Source organism: Acanthisitta chloris, unplaced genomic scaffold (assembly GCF_000695815.1).
Source record: "Acanthisitta chloris isolate BGI_N310 unplaced genomic scaffold, ASM69581v1 scaffold20991, whole genome shotgun sequence".
In the NCBI taxonomy this organism is placed as follows: domain Eukaryota; kingdom Metazoa; phylum Chordata; class Aves; order Passeriformes; family Acanthisittidae; genus Acanthisitta; species Acanthisitta chloris.
The window spans coordinates 33,206-45,958 of record NW_008654583.1 but is presented as its reverse complement, the minus strand read 5'-3'; the positions used below and the strand labels follow the sequence as shown (position 1 = coordinate 45,958).

General features: G+C 37.8%; 1 protein-coding gene across 1 annotated transcript in view; it reads right to left on the bottom strand.

Moving 5' to 3' along the window:
* Nucleotides 1-12,753, bottom strand: part of SLC6A2 (solute carrier family 6 (neurotransmitter transporter), member 2) — a 33,375-nt gene that overhangs the window by 8,384 nt on the left and 12,238 nt on the right. The window contains exons 3-9 of the mRNA XM_009083592.1: nucleotides 12,568-12,706; nucleotides 11,624-11,758; nucleotides 10,165-10,268; nucleotides 9,315-9,439; nucleotides 8,492-8,604; nucleotides 5,801-5,929; nucleotides 3,025-3,124 (exon numbers count right to left, since the gene is read on the bottom strand). Coding sequence (XP_009081840.1) covers nucleotides 3,025-3,124; nucleotides 5,801-5,929; nucleotides 8,492-8,604; nucleotides 9,315-9,439; nucleotides 10,165-10,268; nucleotides 11,624-11,758; nucleotides 12,568-12,706 — 845 coding nt within the window. The remainder of the gene's footprint in view (nucleotides 1-3,024; nucleotides 3,125-5,800; nucleotides 5,930-8,491; nucleotides 8,605-9,314; nucleotides 9,440-10,164; nucleotides 10,269-11,623; nucleotides 11,759-12,567; nucleotides 12,707-12,753) is intronic.

Here is a 12,753-nt window from a genome sequence, read left to right as displayed (position 1 = left end):
GTGCTCAATTTCTGCTGAAAATGGGGGCCAAGTAGGCAATGCTCTCAGACAGCTCTTCTCAACAACCTGCTCTGCCAGTACTACAGGGCTTCAAATAACTGTTCTAAGGATCAACCTGTAAACTAGAACATAGCTATAGCTACAGATGACAGGACCTGTAGTGCTTGATTTTTCACACTTCTTGAAAGCATTTACCCATTTTATATTTTTTTTTTTGCAATCCATTATGATAAACTGAAACTGTGGGTGGCTTGTTTAATTACAGAAAGAAACTTGTGTACCACAAACAAAACTCCATATTACTTGCTGGAGACCTGGTGGTGAATAAGGAAATAATTTCCATGATTTCTCAGGGAAAACTAAGTAAGAGATACTTAAAATTTATGATCAGGTCCTGGTTAAACACACTGAACCCAAGGAAAATTTCAGTTTAATTTCTGGACTAATAAACACTGCTGGCGAATGTAACAATTATGTCATGTAATGGCATAGAAAATGGCAAACATTTCCCCACCATAGCAGTGCAGGCTCTCTAAGTTGGTTTGTCCCACTTGTATTTCCATTCTGTGGAACACTTTCATGCCAGGGACATATCAGCACAAAAGTATCTGTGAGCAAAGAGGAGCACCAGCACTCAGTGCTTGGTTAAGTTTTTTCCCTTCTGCAAAATCAAATAGTTGACATTAGGTTGGGGTGGTTGATTTGTTTGTTTGTTGTTTTTTTGGGGGAGTTTGGTGTTTCTTTTTTTTTCCAAAAAATTAAGCTTTTGGTCTGAAATTTCAGTGTGAGGGATTTTTTTGGTTTTTTAGGAAAATGATTGAAGTACATGAAAGCAGTGAGATTGCAGGTAAGGATGAATGTTACTGTGAGCTCATACTGAGCTTGTTCTAGTCAGTCAGGGAGATGTTCACAGTAAAATCTTTGTGCAAGTGAAACTGAGGAGCATTTTGTGCCAGTGGGAGAGGTGTCTGACTTTTCTTAGTATATTCACCAGAAGGATGGTATCTGGGTTGCACATGAGGAAAATTGGCTAGAACTGAAGTACATCTGCACAGTAAAACAAACTAGTTCTCCCTTCTTTTACACATCCAGTTGGCCTTTGCAAGAAACTTCACAGTAAGTGGTCTTAGGTATAATTTGAACTAAATTTCCATGGTTTTGGTCTGTGCCAAAATGTCAATGCTTGCCTTCAGGCTGACTTAATATTCAACTGGGTCATTAAGGCAACTGGGGTCTATCAGAAAAAAAGAGGCAGACAGGATCATGCCAGATTTAATCAGTTTAAATAGCACCGGGGGCTGTAATAAGTTCTTTATAAAGCAACAGGTCATGCTGTGTCAGTAAAAACATGTCAACTGCTTAAGAAAAATAAATAGATATTTTCCCATTTATGGGGAGGCAGGAGGGAGAAAAGAAAGAATGGTAAAGGACAGAAGGTGTAAAATAAAATCTGACTAACCTTGGCTTAGTTTGTGAACCACACACGAAGCTCAGCTATTGTAAAGTGCAGTAAATCCTGTTTTAATAGTAGCAGAAAATAACTTGCCCTTCCTAACTGAAGAAGCCTCTGCTCCCAAGCTAGGCCATGATCACTCTCCTGCATTCAGCTCTTTTATGGGGATTAAAGGCTGTTGTCTGGGAAATATTGTGCCTCCACTATTTTGAGAGACAAGAGCATGTGTTGCTAGCTCCATGCAGATGTTGGGTGACAAAATTAATACATTAAAGCTAGAATTTATTTCTTTAGTAGATTGAACAGCTTTATGTGTGAATGCCATTCTGTCACCTCATTCACTCTTCAACAGTTTGTAACAGGAAGACAAAGTTTGTTTGATTAGAAGAACATGGTGAAGCAGAATGGATGGATAAATAAGTGACTGAGGGAGGTAAATGGCAGTAAGAATCGTAACTGCTAAGAACCTCTGAATCATATATTAGCTATAAACACTATGTATGACTAGAAAAGAAGATAATTTTTAGTGGAAGAACAATCTCATTGGGAATCAGGGCAGCTAATTCAACACAGACTTCCATGGGAAAAAGATTTACAGGCTGCTATGGCATTGAAACCTGGTAATAATGAAAAGAGTTGTGACTGACCAGGATGTGTAGCATGAGAATTAAGAAGAGATTAGGAAGAAAAACAAGAGCTCAAGCTCTTGTTTAATTTATTAATCTAGCAGCCAGCAGTATTAGATGTAACTGATAGTTTGGACTGTTGCAATGGGATGACTTGTGTAAGACTTAAGATGCAGTATCCCATTGCTTTCTTTGGAGAAAATAATGTATTGTTTTTGGTGTCCTTATAATTTTACTAACCCTGTCTGTGACAAGATAAAGAACTGATAGCATTCTGCCAAAAGAAAGGAAAAATGACTTTCACTGTTTCTTTAGCAAGGTATGCCTAATTCAGATTAAATGATGACTTGTTTTTTTAATTGTTTCATTTGGTGACTAACAGCACTTTGTAGTTTCTGCTCTTCTGGAGGCAGCATCTTTTCCAGTAAATAAGCTTGAGGCTATGAATTGCCCTAACTTCCTGTATGATAATGGAAATTTTGAGCTCTGAGTCAGTGCTAGAACATAAAAAGAACTCCTTTAGGTTAGAGGTATAATGGGAAAAGAGAAATGTTTGAAACAGTGATTTCAGTGTTTAATGAAAAGGGGGAACAGGTGAGTCTATATTTAGGCTAATTTACTTGCTTTGAAAGTACCAAGTATAAACCTGCCACTGCAAGCCATCAGCTATCCTAAGAGTTGTAAAATACTGGCAAAAATAGTAACTTTTCCATCCCATCCCAATCTCTTTCACAAGGCACTTTTCTTCAACTTTGTGCAGGGTTTCAAAGCTTGGCCTGCCCAATGTCACAGTGCATAAATCAGGTGAAGATCACTATGAAACCTGACTTGTCATGGGTTCATGTATACAAGGCTATGCTGTTCTCCATTCAAACCATGTGTAAGCCTGTCATGAGCACTTAGAATTTTAAAATAGGTTTTGCACATGCAAAATGAAGTGCTTACCATAAAACCAGGAAACTCCAATTGCCTCCATTAGAACAGCAAACAATATTGAAGTCCCAGCTGCAAATGTGTCCAGAAGTGTGAGCACATAAATTCCACCCTAGCATTGGGGAGTTAAAAGATGCAACAAAACAAAATTACAAATAGAATCACATTGGTATTTAGTATCTAGTTAACACAAATCCGCTTTGCTTGAAGCACTATCTTAACTGGAATATTTTAATATGGAGCTGATGCTGCAGGCACAAGTCTTCAAATCAGCCATGCAACTCTTCTAAAGAGGCTTCCTTTCACCCATGTCCTCACTTAACGGGGATGCAGAAGCCTCAACTTAGCCTGATCAATGAGTTCTCTTGGGACTTGCTGTTCAGTGTTAGTGGAAGGCACTGGCTATTGGGGGAAATGCTCAGTAGGATGTAGGGCAGGGCCTGTCTATAGCAGCTAACAAAGAACTTCTAAATCATTGTCAGGAATGGAGCTCTGCAAGAGTTTCCACAACCCATTATCAGTCAGTTTGTTCCACTTGTTCTGTAGTCCACTGAGTCTACAGTCTAAGGCTGCTGTCTCCTTTTCCCTGCCTGCATCTCTCTTGTCTGCTGTTCCTTCAAAGGGTGCAGTTGCATGTTAAGTCTCTGTTGCAGTACAGCAAGGAATTTTCTTTGCCCTGTTTAACCTCTTGGCTGTGGTATTAGCAAGTCTTTTCTGAGTGGAGAGAGCAAACCAGATCATCTTCCTTCACAATTTCACCTTTTGTTTCAGTGTTTCATGACTGAGAACTGTAAATGTGTTTACTAGAGTCTTGTTTCACCAATCTTTTTTTTTTTTTTAGCTGCAATTTGACTACCTTTTGCCTTGTTTTACAATGTGGTGTGTATTTGTGTAGATTACTGCTCATTTTACTGAGTTTGGGCTGAGGAGGAATGGAAGGCCATGCTATGTTTATTTGTTTCAAAATGAACCTGGCTAAAGTGTTTCAGGATATTCTTTGTCACGTGGAAACAACTGAAATGTTTGCAGTTGCAGTAGATTTTTGTTAAGACCTTTTTTTTATAGCCCAACTTAATCTGACTATGCCTGTTCGGAAGGGGAGGAACAAAGGAATTACTTCCTATGGTTTTACCATCAATTATATAAATAGCACTTGTACTATTTAGATCCGTAGGTAATTTTAATCTCTGTAATGTTTCCTTTTTTCTTATAAAAAGATGTTTTTCTGAAACAGCTGTGCATATTTACAAAAATAGAGAGAACAGCACTTAAGCCTTGTCTAGGTTTTTAATTCTGTAGGGACTTGTCCGGAAACGGAGTGAACTTTGGTTGTTGTGTTAGAAAGAAAATGTTGCTTATTAAATGACATTTGAGTATGACCTCTTGTTTTTGCTCTACACCTGCCCCAAGTGAATGCCTTTGCTATCAAACTTAGTAAAGTGAATGACAAACATGGTTTTGTAAGAAACATGTTTTGAAAATTCAGCACTAAAATTTCGAAGGGCAGAATCAATGATTAATTTCATGTGATGGCCTTGTAAGGGTATTTCTTTTTAGTTTGTACTCATTAGAAATGTTGTTCTCCAATTATGTGAACAAATACGTTTGGACAAGTCTGGGAAATTTTGTGAATCCCAGCTGGAGAGGTCAATTTAAGTCTAAACAAGTGCCTGCCTTTAACAGCTAGGGCTAGGCTGTTATCTTGAACTGTTTCAGCACACTTGAAGGCAGCAGAATTGTACCCACTGGCACTGATTCAGGTTCTTAACACTGAAATTCTTCTGATCTTATACTTCAAGAAATTTTATTCCAGTTGAAACTTAGCATAAAGAAGGAGCATGCTCAGATTTTAGGTATCAGTAGAGATGGCATGTTATTAAAAGGATAGGTATTTAAAGCGATATATCTTTAGTGTCTCAAATGTTTTCCAGTTTGAGGAAATGAAACCAAAAATATTGGGGTATTCTTTTTGTGTAAAAAGAACTTTGCTATTTATAAACTTATACTGTTTCAGTAATCTTAATAATGGGTATGGAAACCTTCTCTAGGGGTGGAGAGAGGTTCAGCACATTTGCTTTGACTGTGGCTACTTCAAGTTTCAGTTGTTTTCTGACACTTTTGACATCTTCACTTCCAGGTCTTTTTAGTCAAAAAAGGAAAGTTCTCTCCAACCTGGAACACTGTGATTCTCATTCCTTACTGAGTTGTCAAAAGCCAGGTGAGGCCAATCATTCAGGATAATGGTGGTGATAAATCCAGGTTACTTAGATGTGCAGGATGAGATATCTGTGTGCTTTTTGTGGTGTTTAGAGTGAGAGATAAGAACTAGGTACATGAAGGAACATTAAGAAACACGTGGGGGAGAGGTCATTATTCTACACTCCTTTCACAAGGAGTGAGGGTCTAGCTGTAGTTCTTCACAGAGGAATAAGCACTCAACACAGTTCCATTTAATGTGATTTAAAAAAACCTGAAACCAACCACTGCAATCCAACCACAAAAATCCCAAACAAACACAAAATGAAACACACAGAACCAAACAAAACCCACAGCTGCACAGGCAGTTCTTTGGAGCAAAGACTTGTAGGTTTGGGTGATAGCTAATGATCTCGTGCCAAAAAAAGGGACAAGATGTAATATAATATTAAAAATAATGTTCTGACTATAAGTTGTTTAAGAACTAAAATTTATAACAAAACCAGTTACCTGAACCTAGTTCTATTTCTATTTGATAAGCTTAATTGCATTTTTAGGGGAGCATATGGATGGGAACTTATGTTATACTTACATTGGTGATGCAAAAAAGGGCAAGTAGGAAAGTGCCAAAACAAACACCGAAGGTGAAGAGCTTTCTGTGCTGCTTCAGAATGTGGAAATCATCTGCCAAGCCAGTGATGACAGCCTCCATTCCACCCATCTGAGGAAGGGAAGGCAAGAGCTCTGGTCAAACACTACTGGCTGTTGTAAATACAGACTGGAGAATGTGAAGCAGCTGGTATAATTAATAGCCAACCACTCCGTGATTTCTGACATTTCAGCTGTAAATCACTGGTGTTATGAGGTTTAATTAGTTTTCTTGTGGCAAGGAACTGAGTCAGGAACTGGACAATGGTTGTTGCCTCCATAGTATCTGCAAGCTCTTTACTGACTGATCAGGACAGTGAGTAGATAGTACTTTGGGAAAAATAATACACATTTTAATATACTTTGAGAAAAAAGCTGATAGCTTAAGTAACCAAACTCCTTAAGATATTTTTTATATTAAGACAGGCTCAAGAAGCATCTAGAGGAAATATACTGAGCAAAGATTCACTTTAGGCAATGATTAGCCAAATCCAGTTTGATAAATATCTTTACAGACCTGGAAGAATTACTACATAGAAGGCTTGATGTAATTTTCTTTGTTGGCAACATGAAAGAATTTTACTTTGTTTTCTAAAAGTTAATGCTGAACATTATCCATTGTTGTGCAATATAGGAAAATTTCCATTGAAATTTCTGGGTTATTTGGTGGTTATGAATTTTAATTTCTTTTCATGAATGAAAATATTCAGCCCCCACTCCACCAAGAATCTATGAAAATGAATTTCAGTCTTTTCTCGTAATAAATAAATTTATTTAATATTTTGGAAAGGCTGGATGCCGTGCTTTTTGTGGTGCTAAAAGATCATGGCAAGACCAGGAATGTTTGGTGCAATGCCATAGTTGGTTAGCTGGTGCTGACATAGCTTGCCCTTTTCCTATGAGCATTTGTGGTTGAAATCAGTAGCAGACAATTTTCTGTCAAAAATTTGAATGATTCCTATCTAGAGCCATACAGCTGGGGACAGTGGACATAATTTTTCTTTAAAAGTAACTAGTACTCACTAATATGTCCCAAAGCCTAGGGTAGGCTTGTATTTCCTAATGTCTGTGGGACCATCAGTGGGTGCCATGTTGGCATTTAACTGGTCTTGGAGAAGTTGAAAATGGAAAGAGAGAGCTTGGATTATTTTGGTGAAGGACCCCTTCTTAATTTATTATTCCCCATGTTAATTCCCTGTGCAAGGACTTGATCAGTCAGATGTGGAGGGAGAGTTGAGATCATCACCAGAAAAAGTACTGCATGACCTGGGTTTTCTTTGGGAAATGATGGCAAATTCTGGACACACAAATCATTCCCCTTTTAGAAAGAAAGAGCTAGACTTGGCCGCAGTTGATTATTTCACAGTATTTTAATTAGCTCCACAAGAAAGAGCTTTGTCCTCTTGTAGGAAAAGTGTGTTCTGCAATGGAAAGCCCTGTGTCTTTGCCACTCAAATGTTTCTTTACATTGCCTGAAATTTACTGCTCTTGCCCAGTTACCTGTTTTGGATCTAAACACTTCTGAGCATGCATTTTACACTTCTTAATTCCACCCTATTCCTACTGGTCTTTCATGCCCTTTCACTGGGCATGCCTTCTTCCCTTCCTCCATGCCCTTCCTCCATGTCAAGTCATTCTTTCCCTTTCTTGCCCTTGAAAACAAATGAATCTTCTGGAATTTGTAAGCAATGGAAACACTGTGTTTTACCTTTTCCAGCCAGAAATTCCTAGTTCAACTCGGTACATTCAGAACTACAGGAGACTTCTATGCTTTAGAATAGTAAGAAAGCCCTACCTGACTAAAGAGGATAAATGTTTGTCCATGGTTCACTATTCCTTAAAGACCCTATTTGGTTTTCTCAGAAATGAATCAACCTTTAAATATAACAGGATGTCTTGGTGCTTCTTTGGTAAGAAAAAAGCAGTGCAGAAGTTGTTTGGGGACTTTGAATATTTTCTGGGATGATATCTCTGTGGTCCTGAATACCATGGTGTAGTAAAACTTATCACATTATGGAAAGAGCAAATACACTTGTTAGACTACTCATTTTACAGTAACATTGTGATAAACTGAAACCACTATGGAAATATTCTGGTGTGATTTTTGAATCGTGACTAAATTTACAGGAAGTTCTGTATCATAGCTCATAAAAAACCAAAGAGAGAACTTTCAGACATTGTCTGTCTTGAGCAGATTAATGGATTTCAGCACACCTAAAAATCCCTTCTAGAAACCACTCAATGTCTTACTGTGGCTTGTGTTTTGCAAGCAGGTTCCAAACCAGGTTCATAGTAGTGATAGTTCATAGTAGTGTTGTTGGGTCATACCTTTAAATAGTAATAATTGCTGATGAACAGCCCCTCTGTAACACTGTAAAAAAGTAGCAGGGAGTAAATATTTGCTGGCTTGTAAAAGATTTAATCTCTTCCTAAACCTCATAATGCTTGTGAGTCTTTAAATATAATGCCAGGAGTTATTACTCTTGGTATGTTGTCTGTATGGTGAAAACAGATTCAGGGAATGTACAGAATGTTTATTCGAAATGTAAGCCCCTGATTAAGGTTGATACCTCTCCAGTTACAGAATATAACAGTAAAAGGAAAATGTCAAGGCTAGGAGGAAAAAAATACTCACAGAACTGTCAATGCCAAGAGTAAGGAGCATGATGAAGAATACCACAGCCCAAAATGTAGATCCTGAAAGAGTTGAAATTGCCTCTGGGTACAGGATGAAAACTAAACCAGCTCCTGGAATAGAAAAGGGAAAAAAAAGGTATTAGTAAATGATGTTTCTTATCTTCACAAAGGCGTTCATTGTAATAAGGTAAATTATGACTAAATTGACTTTTACTTCAGTCCCTATCACACCCTGTTAAAATAAAATTTGCATTACAACAAAAGTATAACAAAACCACTTTAATTATTTACTCATGACAGTTTGGTACTAAAAAAAAATTATATCCATTATTTTCCACTCTGAATAATCTTTTATGGGATTCACAACCTTACTAGCCATTCTTCATCTATGTAGTAGAGACAGAACCGTGTGAATGTGGTCTCTACTGTTTGGATAGAGAACTCTTGGATGTGATGAGAGATATAGGAGATGAAACCATGGGTGACCTGTCACCAATGAAAGAACTATTCTGCTGAGCTTACCAGAACCAGCAAACCCACAATCTCAACAACTATGCAGTGGTAAATGCTGTTTGTTGCACAGGCAAAACTTGCGGGGACAAGATGTTGGGGAACCTCAATTCAGTAGAGGTGAGATAAATCAGTCCTATTTAGAGTTCACATTTCAAGAAGGCATTTAAACCCAGAATTCTAGTTCCAAGTAAGATAATTCAGGTCACTTCCGTGAGATTTTCACCCACTTGTTGGAAACAAATATAAACACATTTGTAAAGAAATGGTGGACAAAAAGGGATGAAATTAGTATAAAATGAACTTCCTACCTTCAGTGGCTACATCCTCAATTTTAACTTTGTGCTCATGCGCCATGTAGCCCAATATGGAGAAAATTGCGAATCCTGAGATGAAGCTTGTGACACAGTTGATGGTACTAGTCAGCAGAGCATCCCTAGTCATGGAGAGAGGAACAGCCCAGTGAGAAAAAAACAAAACCACTTTAAGCACTAGATGGGGATTATCTTTAACATTTAGCTTTTTTTTTTCCATCCTTCAGTTCACAATGTATTTATAATACATGTGCTTTCTGAATTTATATTTCATGGGAAAATTTAAAGGGATGCTTGTTTTCATTCCAAAATGGAATGTTAACAAATGTCTAACTGTTGGAATTTCTCAGAAGGTGCAGAGCAGTTCTGGTTGAATTTCCATGGTAGTGATTCGGCAAAACACTTACAAACTGACTTGATTAAAAGTGCATTCCTAAATTGGAGCTCAACATAAAATATTAGAAATATAATCCCAAAGCACAGAAACACTTCTGGAAACAGGAATTCTTCTGCTGTTAGTTCCTGGACCAATAAGATTTCATCCTGTGTTCACTGTTGCGCTTAACGGTACTTTTGAAAGGCAAACACAGGCACAGTTTACACAGCTGTCTAAAGTCCAAACCTAATCCCATTCTGTTTTGCAGTGTGGCAGATATCTTGGCAGATTCCTGTTACTAAAATTTCAGTAAGGAAGACAGAGTTTCAAGATTTGGGTTGGTTGCTATGTCTACACAAAACTCACCATCATTAATAAATGACTGAAGATAAAAAGATAGCTTAGTACTTATTCCAGCTGCAGTTAAACAGTGTAATTTTGCAGCAGTAATGAAAGAATAGACTGTCTTACCTGTAACAGTTGTTGTCAAACTTATTATAACTGGCAAATGCAATTAAAACTCCAAACCCAGCTCCTAAGGAGTAAAATATCTGAGTAGCTGCATCAATCCACACCTGCATAATGACACCAACATTGTCAGTGTCAGTTGAGTCCACAAGGAAACACCAGGAGAAAAGCAAGAAGTGCACAATACAATTGACTTTTGGAAAGCAGTCACCATTCATGCTGATGGGAGTCTAAGTGGTTCTCATGAGATGTCACATGGAGTGTGGTCATGGTCTGGAATGGCTTAACCCAAAGTGGTAAGGGCTGGAGCAGTGGGCAAGTTCTCAGTGCATACACACTGCTACCTGGGTGGGGTGTCCCAGTTGGACCTGTTCTTCTGAGCTTGTACTGAGCACTGAAATGATTACAAGATTTTTCTCCTGGGTGACAGAAATATATTTCCAATAGTTCTTGTTCCAAGCTAGTTTGGAATGTACAACCAGAAAACTAAAAATAGTTAATGGGTCAAGAGTTACAGGACATTTTCTTTCCCATAATAGAGCTTTCTTTTTATGACTCTTAGTGCACTTTGTAGGATGCTTTCTTGGTTCAGAAGCCGAAGCCTGACTGACAGATCTAAGCAACTTATGAGCTCCATCTGCATTGGGATTTTAATGATAAACATTCATGTTTGGCCCAGTGGAAGGGAAGAGAGTGCCTTATCCCAAACTGATGTGATATACGAAAGCACTTAGGCTAGTGATCACTTTTTTTCTCGACATAGACGATAGATACTTTCAAGTACTGTCTATTGGAGACTGTGAACCACTTACAGTACTCTGGATTGGTAGAGAAACTTAATGTCATGGACTATGGAGAGTTAATAACTTGAAAGATTATATGAAGAGCAATCTGTGATGTGTTTATTGCAAACCAGTGGACAGGAAGATATGATTTTCTCAAATTGCAGTTCATACAGGTCTATTATGTATCATGGATTTCTTTCACTAAATGGCAAAACAATCCTGTAACATTAATCCTTTGCTCGTTCTTTTTATTTAACAGTTACAGCTTCATATTTTTCACACAAAGGTTGAGATCAAATAGGGTTGTACTCTGAGGAGTGTTTATGTGGATAAGGGTGCAGAAGGAGGGATGCAAAGCCTCATGTATTTTTTCTTGTATTTTTTTAAACTTCAGATAACTGTTGTTGTTAACAAAATTCCTGAAAATTTTTAACACCAATTTTGTTTAAACTGTAACTAGATTTGCATGTCACCATGTGACACTTGTTTTTTGTGGTTATCTAGCTGTTTTCTGTCTTGCCAGTGCAGTTGTACTGATTGTCCTTCCCCTTTCTTACTATTCAAGCATCCTTAAGCATGGCTGTATCATTTCAGATATTAACTGTAATATTTTCAGTTTTAATAACAAGGGCAACAGGTTTAATATTAAGGGAATGAGAACAGCAGAGTATACTTACTGTGGCTTCTTTTAATCTTCTGAAATCTATGTGCAGGTATGCATTTATTCCGTTGTATGCACCAGGCAGGGTTATTCCATGTATTAATAAGACAAATAATACAACATAAGGCAAAGTGGCTGTTATCCAAACAACCTGCAGACAACAGAGATCCCAAAGGTTAGTCACCTGGTACATCAGATTTAGGATTGTGTGAAAAGGACAGCTGGCTCTTTCTTGGTTTTGTCCATTCAGTTTGATGGTGAAGCTCTATACAGGACATCTTGAGGGAAAATGCTGTTATGTATCAGGAGTATTTTCATATATATGTTTACAGATAAAAATAGAGACAGTTTTGACAAACAGAAGACATTACCAGTGTGTGTTAGACTGCTGAATAGCTGCTTAGGTCTATATTTTACTATATTTACACTTGTTAACTAAACAAGTGATGGCCTGACGTTAGGTGATACTTTGAGGAACATGCACAAAGAACTGTCAGATGGATCCAGTCCTAGAATTTCTGTGGAGGTTTGTTTTCTGAGGGATGTCAAAGAGTAATTTCAAATTGTTTTAATTAGGTATTTCTCTGGGCATGACATTTTATATAATAAAATCAAAGCATCTTGTACCATTGAAACATGAGTACATTTGGCTAAGAATAGGATGCACACGCAAGACAATTTCAAGTATTTCAAAATATTTTCTGGACCGGCTAATGTTGAACTGAAAATAATATGCTAATAAATTTTCCAGCTGGAATATCACACCAGCAAAACTTGTAAATAAAATAAAGGCTGAATTGGCATTGTGTATTTCCATAGTAATATGTGAGGGCCTCTCACTTGGTTTGGTCCCTGAGGGTCCCTCAGAAGCAGTGACTTATTTCTTGCTTTCTAAAATTAGGAGACTTCTATAAGGAGACAAAGAATGTAGTTGAGATAGAAGGACAATATTAGCTCTACCTTTCCTGAAGTCTTCACACCTTTCCACAGACTAAAGAAAAGAATGATTACCACCACCAAGAGGCAGAGGGAAAGTTGCCAGCGAGGCAAGCCAAGGTCATGGATTCCACGGCTTTCGTGCAGGTGCAGAACTCCTCGCCTGCATACCAGATACACAGAAACACAGCAAAGTCACTGGGGGAAAAA